Source organism: Leucoraja erinacea, chromosome 7, assembly GCF_028641065.1.
Source record: "Leucoraja erinacea ecotype New England chromosome 7, Leri_hhj_1, whole genome shotgun sequence".
Classification (NCBI taxonomy): domain Eukaryota; kingdom Metazoa; phylum Chordata; class Chondrichthyes; order Rajiformes; family Rajidae; genus Leucoraja; species Leucoraja erinaceus.
Window position 1 is genome coordinate 61,928,199 of NC_073383.1, and position 21,404 is coordinate 61,949,602.

The 21,404-nt window shown below is 39.8% G+C and overlaps 1 protein-coding gene across 1 annotated transcript in view; it reads left to right on the forward strand.

Moving 5' to 3' along the window:
• The window catches only part of LOC129699053 (rho GTPase-activating protein 15-like), a 688,053-nt gene that overhangs the window by 560,993 nt on the left and 105,656 nt on the right, over positions 1-21,404 (forward strand). Inside the window, exon 13 of the mRNA XM_055638666.1 lies at positions 11,940-12,074. Within this exon, the coding sequence (XP_055494641.1) occupies positions 11,940-12,074 (135 nt within the window). The remainder of the gene's footprint in view (positions 1-11,939; positions 12,075-21,404) is intronic.

The following is a 21,404-nucleotide window of genomic DNA, read 5'->3' on the forward strand; positions in this document are numbered from 1 at the left end:
CTAGTGGGTTCCTGTGAACGCGCTGGTTTAGAACGTTCACATTGCGGTGGATTTGTCTCCTCAAATGCCCAGAACAATACTGCGGGATATAATGGAGCCAAAATTAGCTACTCGCAACATTAAACTTTGTATAAAGGGATCTTAAGAAGCCCTTTTTAATGTAAAAATAAACAGCCTACCTTCTGTTGTCCCCTGTATGAGATCCGGCCGGTTGCCAGCGGTCGGGGGTTTAGAGGTTAATTTTTAAACTACTATAACAACTAGATAAAGCCCTTAAAAGTAATAATAGCTAAAACGACAGAATCTACCAGCGATTTTTCATTAATAATTAACTAGGCTGAACATCCTCGATTTGAACAGCCATGGGGAAATCGCGTTTTAAACCCGCCCCCCTCTAAACGGCACCAAAATCGCGCACACGGGCTGGGACAGATTTTCAGCGACGCTTCAGATAGTCTTTGCAACATATCTAGAACATGGACATTTTGACACAACTTAAACCTTTATTCTCGTTCTTGATTCCCCTACCCTGGGGAAAAGATTTTGTGCATTCACCCTATCAATTCTCCTCATGATTTTATACACCTCTATACAATCGCCCCTTCTACCCTTGTGGTCCAAGAAATAAACCTATCTTGCTCTATAGCTCAGACCCATGAGTCCTCCAGCAGTTTGCTTTTTGCTGGGATTAATGGGATAGCTCTGTGAAAATATAGGGTATAGACACAATCTGCTGAATGGCCTCCATCTTACTATATATATTATTTTCATAATTAATTAATTCCTGTAACACCTATAAAGAATTAGATGAAATTCTATGCTAGTCTTAATGACAAAATAATAAGGAACTCAATGACTTCAGAGCTGTACAATTTAGTAAAATCCGTGTGAAAATCTCCACATACTGTACTATCCTACTCAGCAGTTGATGCAGCTTAAGGATATTGGCCAGATGGCCTCTGGTTTTTTCAAAGGAAGTTAACATTTTAGTTTGAAAGGCACCTATAAAACACTCCACCCATCTAGTAGCTGGTGTCATTGTGATCAATGGGCAAGCAACAAAACAGTTCTACGCCTTGTGTTTGCTGCCTGGGTTGGAAGGCCAAGAATGATCATGAAGAAAATACATTAGAAGAACAAGTTTGTTTTATCCTTAAAAGCAACTAAACTACAAAAAAAATCTAAATTGTTGATTGAAAATTCTACTAACATTGTCAGTTGTATTGCAAGTTATTTTTAAAGTAGCAAATTATTACTAACTTTAATTCAAAAGCATTGTTAATGTTATTTATAAATAATTTTAAGATTTGGTTTAAGGTTTCCTGAATTATTTTATTATAGTAGAATCAAAGAATGTACAAATCTCTGTTAAAATTATGCCACCTTCCATTTGCAGAAGGCAAACGATAAAATGTGATAAATAATCTGCCTAAAGGTCAACAAACTTGAGATGAGCTGAAACAGTACACATGAAACAAAGGGAGGAACAATTTCTGTGGACCATATATCTAAGAGAAGCAGCATACTTAAGGGACTTATTCTTTAAGCTGTACTGTGGAGTTTGATAACTTATTTTACATGAGGGATCATTGACCGTGCTTATTGCTGTCATGGTACAACTTTATATCCTCCTTGAGAGCAAATGGTTTGGGAGCTGTACGTGTGCAATTAATTGAATTGCGGACAGCCAGATATTTGGTGCAAGCCATGCCTGACATATTTCTGCTGTTGCATTGACCCAAATAACTGTTTTTCAGGACATGTTCACCTGACAAAAATCTCTGTCATCTGAGGCACACAACATGGCTGGATGACTGCAGTTAAATCCCTGGATAGTGCCTAAAAATGAACCAGATGTAAAGCAGATTAATTGTACTGTAGCCTTTACTTGTAGAGGCATTGCAAAATCACTTGCAGTCCTTAATGCAGTTTCATTTGGTTTCCCACAGAAGTCAGGCACTTTAGTTATTGAACCTTCACTTCCCAGTCACTTCACTGATATAGGGTCCTGGAGAGTTTTCTGCCACATTATCAAATGTATGAAACAATTAACGTACAATATGGTTTTTTTTTCAAACACCTTTAAGAAAATACTAATCAGATCTTCACAAATAATTACTTGCAAGTCTTCAAGATGTTGTTTATATTCTTGTTAACCAGAACATCACCAAGATAACTCTACATTTTAGAAGTGAGATTATTTAGTTTATTCACACAAATTTGCTAATTAGCAGATCAGTCCTCTGAAGACACAGATGTCTAAAATTATATCCTTGCATTGATTCATTAAACACACTTTATGGTCACACTAGAGTACTGTAATCTGAAATTAATCAGAACTCAATGGAATACACTTTGGATGTGGTGCAGATTTAGCACTTTTAATCCAGGGTGAATTTTTTGGAAATACTGAAAAATATTTTGTGTAGGAAGGAACGCAGATCCTGGTTTAAAGCAAAGATAGACACGAAATGCTAGAGTAATTCAGAGGGACAGGCAGCATCTCTGGATAGGAATGGGAGATGTTCTGTGTCTCGACCTGAAACGTCACCCATTCTTTCCATCCAGAGATGCTGTCTGTCCCGCTGAGTTATTCCAGTATTTTGTGTCTATCTTCTGAAAAAGATTTTACTGGGTTATAAGCAATAGTTGGCAGTTATTGAGGCAAGTCACCTTATTCTTCTTGTGCACCGGTATTATTGATACCCTGTTGAAGCACGTAGGAATCAGAGAGGAATCACAGAGCTCATTATTGAAAGGTTGAAGGCAAAAAACTCCAGTCAGTTGGTCAGCACAGGGTTTGAGAATGCGACCAAGTACACCATCAAGTTCAGATGCTTTCCGAAGGTTCACCCTTTTGAACAATCTTCTGACGTCGGACTCTGTGACTAAGATTGTAATACTATCAGGGGCTGTGGGGAGCCAAGTAGATACATCAGTGTTCTCTCTCTCAAAGTGTGCATGGAATGCATTGAGCTCATCAGAATTCACAGAGTCTCTTGCCCAAAGTAGGGGAATCAAGGATCAGAGGACATAGGTTCAAGGTGAAGGGGAAAAGATGTAATAGGAATCTGAGGGGTAACCTTTCACACAAAGGGTGGTGGGTGTATGGAACAAGCTGCCGGACGAGGTAGTTGAGGCTGGGACTGACTATCCCATTGTTTACAAAACAGTTACATGGGTAAATGGAAAGGACAGGTTTGAAGGGATATGGGCCAAGCGCAGGCAAATGGGACTGGTGTAGCTGGGACATTGTTGGCCGGTGTGGGCAAGTTGGGCTGAAGGGCCTCTTTCCACATTGTATCACTCTATGACTTTATGACTCTATCAGGAGGTGATGCCTTGCTGTCATTTTAGTCACCATGATTTTCACATGTTGGAAGCCAGTCTCGCCATTGCTACCAAACATCTGTCTGATCCTCCAGTTTGGAGCAAAATACATCTTAGTAACTAAGAAGACATTATCCTTTTTCAAGCACATTTTTGGACCTTAAAATGACATATTTTGCCACACTCATGCTGTGTTATAATTCCTGAAAAAAATGAACAGGTAGCCTAGCAGATGTGATCTTTGGAGCCAGTTCCCAAAGAAATACTGTGTACCACAAAAACAAGTAGCATTCTTCCCGCTATGGGATAGTGTTATAACTGAATAAATGTTTGTTGCAATGATGGCAGAGGTATGAGGGAGAGAGAGCTCCTAATGTTTCAGAATAAGACTTCAGAAGAAGTGGCTACAGAAGGTTTTTTTTGTGCATGGGGGGCCATGGAAACCCTAGCTAGTTACAACTAAACACTACAGGTAGAGGCTTACAGGCAAAGTATCTGGGCCTTTGCACCATGAGGAAGTGTGGACTGTAGGTGAATATCCATGCCCATTTTGCCATCTCATGTGAACTGAGGGAAAAGTAGACAAAGCCTCACAGGATGTGCAATTTCCTAAATGCAGCAGTTAGCAACAAAGTGTAGTATGTGGCAGAGCATCACAACTGAAACCTGGAAAGTTCCAGAAGATAGTAAATTAAGAGTTGCCATGGCCTTGACCTCCATAGTCAAGGGATACATGTGAGGTAATGTTTGAGGCCAAAAGTGACCACACATGTCAGTGCGTACAAAATGTGTAGTTTGAATGCTCTTCCTTTACACAGCACAGTTTCAGGTACCTACAAACCTGATTGTTCTTTCAGTGAATATGAATTGTCATTTTTCATGCCGGAAAGGTTGACAATCTCATTGCTGATGGATTTTGTTTTGTTTTTATTTGGGGTACATTTACAATGTAAGAAATCCAAGACCGAATGGGAATCTCACCAAAATTAAGGACCACATTTCCTGAAAGGTTCTGAGAAACTCAGTAATAAATGTAACATAATTCTGCTCTGAGGTAAACCAATTATTAACACAATGCCTTTTGTTTAAAGAACACATCTCTTACTTAATTTTTCTCTGGTATTAAACATCTATTTTAAAATGAAATTGCAGTCATTAACACATAACAACATTAGGAAGAGCTTCAGTGAAATGTTAGCAATAGTCTTCAGTGTGAATGCTTAGTATCAGGATAACCAAGTGACAAGATTAATTTGAGATGGATTGGAAAAACAATTACAATAAAAAAGTCCTAAACTAGTGAGAAAGAAAATACAGAATTACATGAAAATGTATCAATTATATTTTGATCTCAAAGTGTGTACTGTATAACAAACATAATATAAAGTAGCTAATGTAAAATTTTTAAAACAGCAATAAGGAACAAAAGGATTGCACTGTAATGTTACAGAAAGTGATTAACTAACTTGCGAAAAAAAAACCCAGACAGTGTGGTGAGTGAATGGGTAATGGGGCTAAGGGGTAAGATTTGATTTGACCAAAGAGAAAATGAAACAGTTTGTATCAAAAGGGACATGTAGGGGGTGTGACACCATGGTGAGAATAAACAGCTCAAAGTAGTTGACAGACTTCAACAAACTGAAAACCTCTGTTCTTTAAAGTGACTATACGCCACATTAGGCCTTAGGCTCTTGATGTCATTGTTTAGCATTGACTGTTTTGAACAGACCCACTAGGCTGGAGTCAATTGAAATTAAAACCATGTAATGTAATAAAGGGATACTCCTGAAGTGTTTTCAATCAAACAGATGGGGATCTGGATCAGGACAGCGTGTGAATGGCTGAGTTCAATGATTAAAAGCTAAATTTAAACAAGGATGTATTCAAATGGAGCAGTTTTCCAACTTGGTGCTTTATACGATTTCGATATGACAATGAAATACCACTGCATGGCATAACCTCTCAGAGTGAGTTTGGTTTTAGTGTACATAAGAGAATAAGACCTGCAAAAGTTCCAATTTATTTTCAAAAGAATTGCAATGTTTTTAACAGTAGTGCATTTATAGAGTGAAATTGGACGATTACTTTCGAGTCACTGTGTGCTAATTGTGTTTTAATAATGATTCAAAATGAAGATATATTCAATTAGAAATCATAAATATGTTATCATACTCTATTAAAAGTATTACATTGTGTTTGTAAGAGAAAGTTCTTATTTTAAATTCAAAATCAGATGAGGCCTTAGCAAATGCATGTCATTCATATGTTAATACTTTTCATTTGAGTAAAGTCATATTTTCCCTACTTTATAGAGCACCTGGTAAATATATATTGCGCTATATACTTGTGCAACAATTCAGTAAAGTTAAAAAGATTCAACATTTTTTCATTTACTCAACATTTTCTTTTACTTAAATAATAGCTCCAAAGCAATTTATTGCCCTTAAAGGGAATAAATAGACCCATGAATGCATGATATTAAAATATATATGGAAGCTTTTTACTACAAATCCACTATTCTTCATGCACTTCTACAAGTCTTCATAAAATAAATATAATTTAAAATTGTTAAAATTATCTCTCCTGGTCACATATGTTATTTATCTTCAAAGTCATCCAATTTTTACAAACGTCTGACTCGACCTTAAACTTGCCTCATCTGATGGAATTCATGCCAAAATTCACTTTCTATTTCAGGCCCTCTCTGCACATTTATTGCTGTACCTGAACAATACCTCTGGATTGATTTTCAAATTGAACAAATAGAATCAGTCAGCATTTTCCCTACTTTATAGAGCACCTGGTAAATATATATTGCGCTATATACTTGTGCAACAATTCAGTAAAGTTAAAAAGATTCAAGCCTTTGGAAAAAGCCCAGAGCACTGTTTTTTCAGGAATAAATATTTATTTTACAACTTAAAAGTATTCTAGAGTTAATAGCATTGAACAAGATAAGGAAAATCAAAAGACAATGACACAAGGCAACAGATATCTGAAAGACCTATGAAAACTCCACCGTACGTCTGGAGTACTGACCATGTTAGAAAGTGCTAAGCTTGTCATGATTGTGTCCTCCAAAACATAAACATACTAAAAATAAACATCTGGAAGAAACTGGTGATCTGTGATATGGTTGGATTCATCCAGTTACTTAGTGAACTTTCAATAAAAATAGCCTCTTTCCTGCTCTTTCAGCCACAATGTTAATGTGGGTGGTAAATACTGGTCAGTAATTATATAAAGATCTTGATCTGGCACTCAAAACATATGTTGTTATGAATAGAACTGATAAAGCAATCAATGGTGAGCAACTGATTGCAGGTTAAATGGAAACTAATAAAATACTGCAGATGTTAAATATCAGAAATAAATCAGAAAATGCTGGGAATATTAAGGAGCTCACTAAAGTGGGTGATATTGTAAAAATGAAGATGGTTATCAAAAAATATGGCAGGCTCTTGATCAGCTGGGCATAAATAGCCTCTTTCTAGATTCAATTTATTTATTTGTCATTTTGACCCCTTGAGGTCCAAACGAAATGACGTTTCTGCAGCCATACATTACAAACATATAGACCAAAGACAAAACATAATTTACATAAACATCCATCACATTGCTGTGATGGAAGGCCAAAAAAAAAAACTTATCTCTCTCCACTGCACTCCCCCCCCCCCCCCCCCCCCCCCCGATGTCAGAGTCAAAGTCAAAGCCCCTGGCTGGCGATGGCGATTGTCCCGCGGCCATTAAAGCCACGCCGGGTGATGCAAGGTCGCACACCGGGTTCTTGATGTTAGAGCCCCCGGCGGGCGCTCACAGAGTCCCGCGGCCAATCCAAGCCGCGCGGGGCGGTGCTGTAAGGTCCCGCTCCAGGAGCTCTTCAACCCCGCAACTCGGGCGGGAGAAGTTGCCGTTGCGGGAACCCTGAAAAGCGGTCTCCCTCCAGGGACCCGCGGGCTCCCGGTGCCGCCGTCCGCCAGACCCGCAGTTGCAGCCTCCGAATCTCCGGAGGTCGGGCCGCAGCAGCGCTCCACCACCGCTCCACCCGCTCCGGACTCAGCCAGCTCCGCGACGGTGAGGTGAGTCGTCGGCACCAGAGCCCCCGGTCTTCTCCTGTTGGAGGCCGCTCCTCGTTGCAGCCCCAACGACAACGGAGACCCGACAAAGAAAAGGTCGGGTCTCCCATGCAGGGAGAGATTTAAAAGTTACCCCCCCACACACACACCCCAACAAAAAATAACAAAAACTACATAGAAACATAGACAAAAAATAATAAAAACGCAGACGGGCTGCAGAGGCCGCTGCTGACGAGAGTCGCGCCGCCTACCGTATTTCTAAGGAATGGCAAACGGAGTTTAATGAAAATGTGTGCAAGGTGTTGAATTTTGGAAAATGAAACCCGGGCAGGACTTTCACAGTGAATCGTAAGACCCTGGGGAGTGTTGTCGAGCAGAGGGATCTTGGAGTACAGGTACATAGTTCCCTAAAAATGGTGTCACACATAGAGTGGTCAAATAGGCTTTTGGTGCATTGGCATTTGGTTCATCAGTTAGTATTGACAATAGAAGTGAGGACATTACGTTACAATTGTACAAGACTTTGGAGAGGCAACACTTGGAGTACTGTGTTTAGTTTCGGTCACCCTACTATAGAATGGACCTCATTAAGCTTGAAAGAGTGTAGAGAAGATTTACGAGAACGTTGCCAGGACTTGAGGAGCTGAGCTATAGGGAGATGTTGGATATGCTAGGATATTATTCCATGGAGTGCAGGAGACTGAAGGACGATCTTGTCGAGGTGTATTAAATCATGAGGGGAATAGGATGAATGCACAGTCTTATGCCCAGGGTAGGGGAATCAAAAACAAGAGGACATATGTTTAAGGTGAGAGAGGCAAGATTTAATCAGAACCTGAGTGGCAACATTTTCTCTCAGAAGGTGTTGGAATGTGTTACCAAAGGAGGTAGTTGAAACAGGTAATATAACAGCATTTCACCCAGAAATTTGTGAATCTGTGGAATCCTCTGCCACAGAAGGAGGTGGAGCCAATTCACTGGATGTTTTCAAGAGAGAGTTAGATTTAGCTGTTAAGGCAAAAGGAATGAAGGGATATGGAGAAAAAGCAGCAATGGGGTACTGGGTTTGGATGATCGAGTGGTGCTGGCTCGAAGAGCCGAATAGCCTACTCCTGCACCTATTTTCGTTGTTTAAAAGGTATTCAGACAGGTCCATGGACAGCAAAGGTTTAGCGTGATATAGGCCAAAAGCAGGCGAATGGGACTAGCTTAGATGGAACATCTTGGTTGGCATGGACAAGTTAGGCCGAAGGGCCTTTTTCCATGTGGTATCACTCTATGACTCTAGGTCATGTCTCATTTGCGGAGAGAGATAAACAACATTTATTTTTCTTAATCAGAAAAGAAAGTGCTAAAACTATTTTTAAATTGTAGAGAACTAGTGGAGGGGTAAAGAACAAATGGTGATGGTACAGGCTGAAATATGTGTCTGGTATGAGGAGGAGAAGATGAACAAGATGTTCAATTATCTGAAGGAAAAGTAAAATAAATAATGCTGGACATATAAGTGTCAAAGCTGAAATGAGTGATGACCTGAAATTGCTGAACTAATTGTTGAGCCCAGAAAACCGTGATGTGCCGAGTGAAAGATGAAGTGGAGTTTCTCCAGCTTTATTGAACCTGTTGGAGGTTGGAGAGATCGGAGTGAGAGTGAAATAGGGGATTGCGGTAAATGGAAAAAAGATAGTTCAGGTTTGAATTGAAACCTGAGGATAAACTTCCACTTTGAATGGGGACTGATCTACAGAGCAGGTATCTGTCTGTATTTGGTTTCTTTGATGTAGACAAGACCACATCAAGAGCACTGAATGCTGGGTACTCACTTGAAGGGAAAACAAACAAAGTGCTTTTGTGGAGTGCTTGAGCATACCATTACAGAAAGGAAGAAAGTAAAAGGGCAGATAGAATAAATGAGATTCCCATATTTATATGGAGCCCTGGTGAGATTGCACCTGGAATATTGTGTAGAGGCCTACTGAAGGAAGGAGATACTCAAGATAGAGGGAGAGATATTAAGGTTCACTCGACAGGTACATGCCATGGATAAATAGTCCCAAGGGGAAATAAATGGTAGACTGGGCCTATAATTGGAGTTTAGAAGAATGAGAAGTGATTTGAATAAAATATAAAATATAAAACTTACAGAAATTGATTGTGTAGGTGTAGGGGTGATTTGTCTCTTGTCTGGGGCATTTAGAATCAGCTTTGACTAATTTAATATTGCTGGTTCATTCTGGCCTATTTTAGCTCCGTTGTACTTCTATATCACAAGATAAATCAGGGGTCAACAGTTCAAGACTGAGATAAGAAAAAATGTCTTCATCCAGAGCAGTTTATGACGTAATTTGCACATACAATGATGCATTCAACATGCCTCTGCCCTGCAGTACCAACAAAAATGGAAGAATAATATGCAACCCATGGTCTTCTTTTTAAATTCCCTATAAACTAGAAGCATGTCTAGAAGTGAGATGTGTTAGAAGATCCTAACTGAGAAGTTAACTTGTAGCTATCAGTGTCTGCCTGCCTGAGTTCTTAATGCTCTGCAGTTTTCATAATACTACTGGGGCGCACAATGCTTATTACAGCTATGCACGGTAGAGATACATGCTGCAACTCCTGCAGTGATGAATCTGTGCTTTGCACTGGCTTACGGCCACTTATGACACAGGACGCAATCTATGCTAATAATGGTAGGTGGGGGAAGTGCGACCACAAAAGTGGTGGAATATTTCCCCACGTTTTCTCTCACTTCAAAGCCAGCCTTTTTGTATCTCTGAAATGTAGCTGCCATGGGAGAGTTCTTTAAGGCAGAGTCCCACCTCCTGTGTTTCTCATTACAAAAGATGCATCATCTGCAGCCTATGCAGGCCTTAGGGAGTTGAGCAGATAACATTTTTATGCTGCAATCAGAAAAAAACGTGCTCGAATCTTGTTTATAAGATAAACTTTCCCAGTTTTGCAATGTTTTTACAGTCCTTGATTGGGTATTTTCCAGACCAGTGTAATGGACTAAATTAGGGTGATTCAAGTTTCTAGGCAATAGATTTTGTTTTTTATTTTTATGTATATTGAAATTGTCAACCCACCTTCTCTGACTAACTCAATTTAAAATTATTGAAATTTGCTTAAAGTATAAGAAATGTGGCGGGCAATAATTTGTGGGACCTGCTGTCTAACCAGAAATTGGGATGGTTGGTAGATGAGGTAGCAGAGTGTTACTTAATGGTTACTTAATGGTTTATTTAGATGAGGGGCAGCCTGGTTTGGTTCCATGCTAGTTTGAACACGGCATCCAACCTCTGACACCCTCATGCAGTCTATTCTCTTGCACAACAAGTTATCATGCTACAGACCCCAATGGAAAAATTATGTGCACATTGCAAAGGTGAATCACCAAGGAAGTTCCCCATCGGATTTTCCAAGTGACTCAAAAAGACCTGCAAATAGTCATAATTACGTTTTGCTCTGGGGGGGATAAACAATTTACAATTGTAAACTATGTGGCAAAAAAGGTATTATGCCATTGAATTTCAAAGCACATACACTTTCAACCTGTCAGTAACTATTCAAAAAACATTTTCCATCTTCAGCACAGTTATTTTTTGGAGATTTAACTCATTTGATGGTCTGGATAATGAAAGTCCATGTCAACATATAGCATCTGGTGTCGTTCAACACCAATGCAATTACACGTTCCTGTTTTAAATTTGGTCAGGCAGAAATGTTTTTAAACCTGTTGTGAAAAATTGTATTTGTTTTTAGCTATGATAAAAGTTAACATTCAGGTTAACCTATCAACAAGATGGTGTTTCAATTTTTTTTTTAACCTGGGCTTTACATTAATAACAATCTGCTTGTTATTTGAGTGCTGGGGTAACGTTTCATACCTGTTTTATTTTATTAAGTACAGCAGTAAAAAAACATATTTTCTGGAAAGTGAGTGTGATGAAGTAATGCCCAATCCTACTGCTCACTCCTAACTAGCACAAAATTCAAGCAAAGGAAGGGAGTTATCTTTAATTCCCTTGTACGTGGCAGAGTTGACACATGTAAAGTAATAGCTCATTTTCAATTGCCATGTTGAGCATATGTCTCATGTTGGCTCTGCAAGGCCTGCAGGCCGGTCCCATGAGTTCAGCTCAGCCAGCAGTTGCTGCCACTACGCAGCCCCTCTTAGCCTTGAATGCTAATAGCATTGAATCATGTTCAGTAGTGCTGTTAATTTTTTCAGCAAAAGCATTATGGGTATAAGTGTACCTGACATCTTCAGTCATGAACATGAACCTTTATGTCCTTTTGTTTGCGTGCATGTGTGTGCGTGTGAAAGAGAGAGAGAGTGCACACCATATTCCTGCAGATGGTATTGTACTGAATATGTTCTTCTGTGGAAAATTGCACAGCTCGAAACCTCTAGGTGCAGGAGGCTGTTAACGGTTGCTGATGATAGTAGGCAAACATTAACATAATAATTAGTGTCTTGTAATTGTTTCATTAAAACCAGTTGTTCCATTTCTCTTCATGTTTTCCCAGAAGAGAAGCTGAATTTGGATGACAGCCAGTGGGAGGACATCCACGTCGTCACAGGAGCACTAAAGATGTTTTTCAGAGAGCTGCCTGAGCCACTTTTTCCATTCGGCTTTTTTGATCAATTTGTAGACGCCATAAGTAAGTGCAATACAATATTAATTTAACCCTCAGAGCACTAAAGGAGCAATTTGCAATTCTACACTCCACCACTTAACAGGATGAGGTTAATATTTTTTTTTAATTTGCAAACAGAATGGCATCCATAAATCAGTGCCCTAAATGTAGTTGTGTTTATTCAGTTCCAGTTTCTTAATATTCATGACAGCAATTTATTTTGTTATTTTTTGACACAATTGTATTTTATCTAATGTTGTTACACAGGAAGATGCAAGCTGTCCCGTGTAAATTTACAGCCAATGTACATAAATCTTTATCATGATGTCAATAAGGTGATTTCTTCCAGCAGTTTCAGAATATTGGTAAATGCTGGTTTAGTTATCGCACTCCATATGCCCCATTTTTTTGGTTACACTGCAAAGGTTTTCATAGTTAAATAGTCTTATTGTTTCAAATCTGGGATGGTTTAGTTATGTATAGGAAAGAAGTGCAAATGCTGGTTTACTGAAAATGGACACAAAATGCTGGAGTAACTCAGTGGGACGAGAAGGAATGGATAATAATTCGGGTCAAAACTGTTCTTCAGACACATTTGAAGAAGTGTCTCGACCTAAAACATCACCCATTTGTTCTCTCCAGAGATGCTGCATGATCCGCTGAGTTACTCCAGCATTTTGTTTCGATCTTTATGGTTTAGTAATCTTTGATTTGTTTTTGTGATGTTTTTGCTATCAACTTTTTTAAATAAATAATGCCGAATGAGGTGGACCTCCCTTCAACCTCCCTTCAACTATGATGAAGACCATCTACAACTACCTTTGACTACCTTCGACTACCCTCGATTACCTACGACTAACATGCTGACCTACTATGACCTACTACGACTAAACCTACGAGTAAAAAAATATTGATTTTTTCCATGGCGACCTTTTTTAACTCGCGGGCATTTTTCAACATGTTCAAAAATACGCCGCGACATAGCTGAGGCCTCGAGTACACGGGGACTACTCTTGAGCATGAAGGAGAGTTACAAAGACCTCCTATGACCTCGTGTCGACCGTGCAGCGAGTAGGTCGCCCAAGTGGGACAGCCCCTTAACTCCCCTGCCCATAATTGCTGCTCAATGGTCTTCCCATAACCAAATATCTTGCTCTGATGCATAGGATATCCCTTGCTGATCAGAAGCAATCTGAACTTCAGGAACAAGGTATGGACAGTAAACTGGCTTCTGGTATGAAAACAAGGAAGTCCTTTGCTCCAAAGTGCTCCTGAAAGCTTTGAACACACCTCCAGTTTTGCTGGGCACCAGTTGAACACACCTCCAGATTTGCTGGGCACCAAACGCAGGAGGATAAATGGATGTTCATTAAATGTCTCTGATATTTACGCACACAAAATAACAAGCCGCAATGAGAAGCAATTTTATTGATACTAGGGTTAGGATGTTTAAGATCTTTGTGAGAGCAAGACAGGATAGATGCTGAGATGTTTCCACTGATGGTAGAATCTAGATTGAGGGGGCTTACATATCCACAATATAAAACTGACATTCATAGCAAATTCTTCTCGAAAACGATGATGAATCTTTTGAATTCTCTGTCAGACTACATCACTGGAGATACCGAAAGGAGAGGTAGATAAGTTTCTTAAGTACCAGGGTATAGAAGCCTATTTGGAACTGGCATCGAAGAAGAGTTGAGGCATAGGACAGATCGGGCAGGATCATAATGAACGGTGACACAGGTGGCTTACTCCAGCTACTAAATTTGTATTTTTGAGTAAACACAAGTTAACCCAAATGGGCGGTAAGGTGGTGCAGTGGTAGAGTTGATCCCTTATGGGCCTGTCCCCCTTAGGCAACTCTTTAGGCAACTGCCAGTAACTAGTTTTAATGGAATTCACCTACGACACCTGTGGACAAACTACGACAGCACCTACGGCAACCTACGACAGTCAACATGTTGAAAATTTTGCAGCAGTCGCCAGTAGTCGCCCAAAAAATCACCTAAATGGGACAGGCCCATTACAGTGTCAGAGACCCAGGTTGGATCCTGACTATGGGTTCTGCCTCAAGAACGGAGTTTCTACGTTCTCCCCATGACCGCGCAGGTTTTCAACTGAGTGCTCCCTTTCCCCCCCACCCTCCAAATATGTGCAGGTTTATCGGTTAATTGGCTTCAGTAAAAGTTGTAAATTGCCCCTAGTGTACAGGATAATGCTAGTGTATTGGGATTGATGGTCAGTGTGGGCCTGGTTGGTCGAAGAGCCTGTTTCTGCACTGTATCATTAAACTAAACTAAATTAAACTGAACACATTTTTTAACAATTGTTTTAAAATTAGTTAACTAAAAGCACACTGAAAAATGTTAATCTGAAAAAAATTGTTTTGAAAGGATGAGCTTGCCTTCCTCATTGTATTCAGATCTTTAGCTCCACACTCACTCCCCTTTGAAAGTGACGCAGTAGAGAATTGGTGGGGCAGTCCCTGACCTCACTGCCGAGAAACCTCAGCAACTTGGAGCTAGATGGTAGCAAAAATTATAGATTTTCCCCTCTGAATCAATCCATAAGTTCAGGACTTACACATTTGACAGGGCATGCACAGATGTTGCATTGGTATTGGGGGCAGGGTACTGACATAGATAGAAAATTGTTTGGCAGACAGAAAACAAAGAGTAGGGATTAATGGGTCCCTTTCAGAATGTCAGGCAATGACTAGTGGGGTACAGCAAGGTTTGATTCTGGAATCGCAGCTATTTACAATATACATTCATGATTTAGATGAAGGGATTCAAAGTAATATTAGCAAATTTGCAGATGACACAAAGCTGGTGGCAGTGTGAACTGTGAGGAAGATGCTATGAAGATGCAGGGTGACTTGGACAGGTTGGGTGAGTGGGCAGATGCATTGCAGATGCAGTTCAATGTGGATAAATGTGATGTTATTCACTTTGGTGGCAAAAACAGGAAGACAGAAAATTATCTGAATGGTGTCAAGTTGGGAAAAGGGGAAGAACAACGAGATCTGGGTGTCCTTGTTCATCAGTCACTCACAGTAAGCATGCAGGTACAGCAGGCAGTGAAGAAAACTAATGGCATGTTGGTCTTCATAACAAGAGGAGTTATGTATTGGAGCAAAGCATTCCTTCTGCAGTTGTACAGAGTACTAGTGAGACCACACCCGGAGTATTGTGTGCAGTTTTGGTCTCCAAATTTGAGGAACGACATATTTGCTATTGAGGAAGTGCAGCATAGGTTCACAAGGTTAATTCCCGGGATCGTGGGACTGTCATATACTGAGAGAATGGAGTGGCTGTGATTGCATGCTCTGGAATTTAGAAGGATGAGAGAGGATCTTATTGAAACATATGATTATTAAGGGATTGGACATGCTAGAGGCAGGAATCATGTTCTCAATTTTTGGGGAGTCCAGAACCAGGGGCCACAGTATAAGGGGTAGGCCATGTAGAACAGAGATGAAAAAAAACTTTTTCACCCAGAGAGTTCTGAATCTGTGGAATTCTCTGCCTCAGAAGGCAGTGGAAGCCAATTATCTGGATGCTTTCAAGAGAGTTAGATAGAGCTGTTAAAGATACCGGAGTCAAGGGATATGGGGAGAAGGCAGGAACGGTGTACGAATTGTGGATGATTAGCCATGATCACAGTGAATGATGGTGCTGGCTCGAAGGGCCAAATGGCCTAATCCTGCACCTATTGTCTATTGTTCATTGTCTATCATTTGCAAAATGCCAGTTGTCCCATTCAAATAAAATCCCACAGAGATGTACACTAAGTCATGAAAAATCAATACCGTTTTAGCTTAGATTGATATTAAAATATGATACTAAATATTTTTTGTCTATTGTCTATTGTCTATTTTTTACCATTACACCAATGGCTGGTATAAAAGTGGCACATGAGGCCCTTTAATTTCAATATTGCTTCCAATAAGCCAAAAACTATCATTGGGACTCAGGTGGATTAACATTTATTCAGGCTATGACTTTTGTTAACATATGTAACTTTCTGATGGAAAAGTAATCACAGTACTAAAGTCCCGATTTTGTATGGACAATTTATGGAATACTGAAAATAATTATTATACTCTGAAGATAAATATAGGTGATGCCATAAGTTATAAGACTGAATACTTGAAATTTGGTGTGCAAGCCCACAAATGTTGTGTTAATAGATTCAGCAGCTCATGAGGACCTAAAAAGAGCATTAGAAGCATGTGGAGGTCAAAAAAACATCTACAAAAAGATATAAGCGTGAAGAATTAGCAAATGGGGTAAATGTGGGAAAACGTGAATTTGTCGAATTTGTTATTAAATATACAAAAATATGTGTACTGTCTGAATGTTGAGTGATTGTAGAGATTCACAGGCGACTGTATGCCTCAATGCATGATTAACAAAACAGGCATATACAGGCGCAAAGGGTAATTAGGAAAGCTCGCAAGAAATTATCGTTTATTGATCGGGGAATTCAATATAAATGTAAGGAGGTTATGGTTTGGTTATATTGGCACAGGTGAAATCAAGACTGGAGGACTGTATATGGTATTGTTCTTATTTAAGGAATAATGTTAATATGTTCAAAGTAGTTCTGAATTTTGCTGGACTTATAGCTGTAATGGATGCATTGTCTTGTGAAGAAAGATTGAACTGAAAAGTTTGCTGGACTAATAGTTGGAATGAATGGATTGTCTTCTGAAGAAAGGTTGGATAAGCTAATCCTCTGCCTGCTGGTGTTCGGAAGAATGAGATTGGGCTGGATTGAAATATATGAGGTCCTGAGGGGTCTTGAAAGATGGATGTGGGAGTATATTTCCTTGAGGAAGAATTTAGAAAAAAAAATCATTGTTCATAAGAAAGGAATCATCCATTTAAGGCCCAGTTGGAGCATTTTTTATTGTTCTTTAAATGCTATGAGATTTTGAAACTTTGAGCATGTTTAAGACCAAGATAGATTGATGAAAAGGAAGTGATGGATTACTACAAGTGGATGGCACTGCAAAGTTGGGGTTACAATTAAATCATCAATTATAATTAATTAGCTGGAAGGTTTGAGAGGCTGAATGGTTGATACCTGTCCGTGATTCATATGTTTATATGCTCAGTTTGTAGAGTTTGTACAAAGGAACTCTCTCAATTGCCTGTTCCATCAATGCAGATTACACAAAGAATATATGATAGATACATTTGAGCCTTTGGGACTGTTGGGCAAAGAAGCCAGATTGGTGCTTTGGGCTAACTGCTGGGTAGAGCAATAGTGGCAATGATCAACCTAAGAGAATTGGTGGAGATATTGTTCAGTAAGGAGCAGTGGTAAGGAACAAAACTTGGATTGTTTGTCAAAGTGTACGAATGTAGACCATGGTGTATGTGTGGGGTTATAAAACCAGTGATAGATTGGCAGTAGGATATATTAGCTATCTAATCAAAGTTGTTGGCTCAACAGAGGGAGTGTCAGAATTGGTTGGATCAGCTGTGCATTTGACAGCCGCAATGTGGAGTCTGCAGTCAGTAGTGAATCAGGGCAGATCTGCGGCAGGGCTGGTAGGTCATCTAGAGTTACAAGTTTAGGGGTCAGGTGAGTGTTATTGAGTGGGTGGTGATGAGGATGTAAAGGGTTGGTGAGAGCCTGAAGAAGAGGCATACATTCAACTTAAAGAGTGCTTATCTGTGTTTGATTCCCAACATCTGCCTGGGACTGCTCAGGCCCACATCCTTTGTCAAAGGCCCTGGACAAGTCACTGGAGGAAACCACGGACTTTCAAGAAGTCGCTGATTTTGAATTATGTTCACTCTTCAATGAAAGTGCCTGTTTAGATGCATTATGTGGCCTACCTTGGGGGCAAAATAACTTCCTTTTTCTCCCTCTTCAATATGGATATGTGTTCAATTTTCATATAATTTAATTTTCAGTTCATGACAATGAAATAATAGAAACATCAAATTTATGAACTAGTCATAATGCATTGCTTCCTAAATATTTACTCCCAAGTACTTTCCTGATGCCCTTCCAAATCTCTCCTATTTGTGCTATTCCTTTTTGAAGTTTATTATTGAAACTGCTTTCACTGTCCTCTAAAGATCGTAAAAAAACATTGCCCATCAGGCAATGATCGCACTATTGTTTTGTTTTACCTGTAATAATGTTGCATCAATGTTTCCAGTCCTATAGACCAGTGCAAATAGTCTCTGTATTCTACTGAACCCTTCATAACTTTGAGCAGTTCTGTTACATCTTCTCTTAACATTTTTGTTTTAAGTACAGTATAATGCTTTTGGCCCTTCACAAACTTCCACTTCCTCATTATAACTTAAAAGTACTCTAGGTGAAATGCACAGTGCACAGTAGTGGAGCAATAGAGTTACAGCCTTACAATGTCAGAGACCTGGGTTCAATCATGACCACGGGTATTGTCTGTATGGAGTTCATACGTTCTCCCTGTGACTCCGTGGTTTTTCTCTGGGCGCTTCAGTTTCCTCCCAAACTTCAGTTTCCCCCCAAACAGGTTTGTAGGGTAATTGGCTTTGGTAAAACTTGTAAATTGTCCCTAGTGTGTAAGATACTGTTATTGTACAGGGTGATCGCTGGTCGGCGCTGACACGGTGTGCCAATGGGCTTGTTTTTGCACTGTCTCTAGAAAGTCTAAATATGCTCCCGTTTTCTGCTGTTCTTCTTCAGCAATCTCTCAGACAAGGGGAAGCAATTCATCCAACTCTGTTTCGGGAATCTGGTATTTGGCATGTGAGTGACATGACCTGCCCAACATAGCTGACTGAGTGTAACCAGGGGCTCAATTGAACCAATACGGCAATCAAAGTTCTTTATTAAAAGCTGCCTCAACTTTCATGAAAGATGCAGACAATGCATATAGAATTATGGAAATAACTGCATGATTCTGTTCCACTTCAATACATAAATTAGATGAAAAATTGAAAACATACTGATGTGTACAGTTCTCAAACCAAAACTGTAAATTAGAATGAATTATTTTGACACTTTGTTTTTTTCTTTGTTTTTTTTTCTTTTTCAGAAGAATAGTATTGTGATTTTCCAATTCCAGTCTCTCGGTTTTTGAATGGGAAATGCAACAGGGTTTTCACCCCATGTACCTGTCACACTTCATTTATTGACCTAATCTGTTGGACATTGTTACAGATCTATTAAATACGTTTCATCCAGAAATATTCTGCTTTCTGTATCCTGCGAACAGTTTAATAAATACAATTTGGTGATTACATTGGTAATTCCAATGATAATAAATTAAACATGTACATCCTCAAACATATATTGTCCTGTATTTCAAGCGGAAATTAAAGTATTAGAAACATAGAAACATAGAAAATAGGCGCAGGAGTAGGCCATTCGGCCCTTCGAACCTGCACCGCCATCTCATATGATCATGGCTGATCATCCAACTCAGTATCCCAGCCCTGCCTTCTCTCCATACCCCCTGATTCCTTTAGCCTCAAGGGCCACATCTAACTCCCTCTTAAATATAGCCAATGAACTGGCCTCAACTACCTTCTGTGGCAGAGAATTCCACAGATTCACCACTCTCTGTGTAAAAAATGATTTCCTCATCTCGGTCCTAAAAGTCTTCCCTCTTATCCTTAAACTGTGACCCCTAGTTCTGGATTTCCCCAACATCGGGAATAATCTTCCTGTATCTAGCCTGTCCAACCCCTTAAGAATTTTGTAAGTTTCTATAAGATCCCCCCTTAGTCTTCTGAATTCCAACGTGTACAAGCCGAGTCTATCCAGTCTTTCCTCATATGAAAGTCCTGCCATCCCAGGAATCAGTCTGGTGAACCTTCTCTGTACTCCCTCTATGGCAAGAATGTCTTTCCTCAGATTAGGAGACCAAAACTGTACGCAATACTCCAGGTGTGGTCTCACCAAGACCCTGTACAACTGCAGTAGAACCTCCCTGCTCTTATACTCAAATCCTTTTGCTATGAATGCTAACATACCATTTGCTTTCTTCACTGCCTGCTGCACCTGCATTCCTACTTTCAATGACTGGTGTACCATGACACCCAGGTCTCGTTGCATCTCCCCTTTTCCTAATCGGCGACCATTCAGATAATAGTCTACTTTCCTGTTTTTGCCACCAGTGGATAACCTCACATTTATCCACATTATACTGCTTCTGCCATGCCTTTGCCCATTCACCCAACCTATCCAAGTCACCTTGCAGCCTCCTAGCATCCTCCTCACAGCTAACACTGCCCCCCAGCTTCGTGTCATCTGCAAACTTGGAGATGTTGCATTCAATTCCCTCATTCAGATCATTAATATATATTGTAAATAGCTGGGGTCCCAGCACTGAGCCTTGCGGTACCCCACTAGTCACTGCCTGCCATTCTGAAAAGGACCCGTTTACTCCTACTCTTTGCTTCCTGTCTGCCAGCCAGTTCTCTATCCACATCAATATTGAACCCCCAATACCATGTGCTTTAAGTTTGTATGCTAATCTCTTATGTGGGACTTTGTCGAAAGCTTTCTGAAAGTCCAGATATAACACATCCACTGGTTCTCCCTTATCCACTCTACTAGTTACATCCTCGAAAAATTCTATAAGATTCGTCAGACATGATTTACCTTTCATAAATCCATGCTGACTTTGTCCAATGAACTCACCACTTTCCAAATGTGCTGCTATCCCATCTTTAATAACTGACTCCAGAATTTTCCCTACCACCGATGTTAGACTAACTTGTCTGTAATTCCCCGTTTTTTCTCTCCCTCCCTTTTAAAAAAAGTGGGGTTACATTAGCTACCCTCCAGTCCACAGGAACTACTCCAGAATCTAAAGAGTTTTGAAAAATTATCACTAATGCATCCACTATTTCTGCGGCTACTTCCTTAAGTACTCTGGGAAGCAACTTGTCCGGCCCTGGGGATTTATCGGCCTTTAATCCATTCAATTTACCTAACACCACTTCCCGGCTAACCTAGATTTCACTCAGTTCCTCCATCTCATTTAACCCCCGGTCCCTTGCTATTTTGGAAGATTATTTATGTCTTCCTTAGTGAACCAAAGTAATTATTCAATTGAGGTAGAACTATGGAAAAATGATTAACCAAACAACCATGACTTAAGATAATTGTAACTGATGGCTGGGGCAGCACAATTGCAACTACTGAATTATTATCATATTATATCATATCATATCATATCATATCTTCTATTATTATATAAAAGACTGTGGCTGCCGGCGACCGTCCGACGTCCGGAGTCCATCCAGCTGCCTGTCTGCCTTTTGATTCGTTTCCATCATGTGATGTCACAATGCCCAATGCTCACATATGTCCAATCAGGATGGATCCATT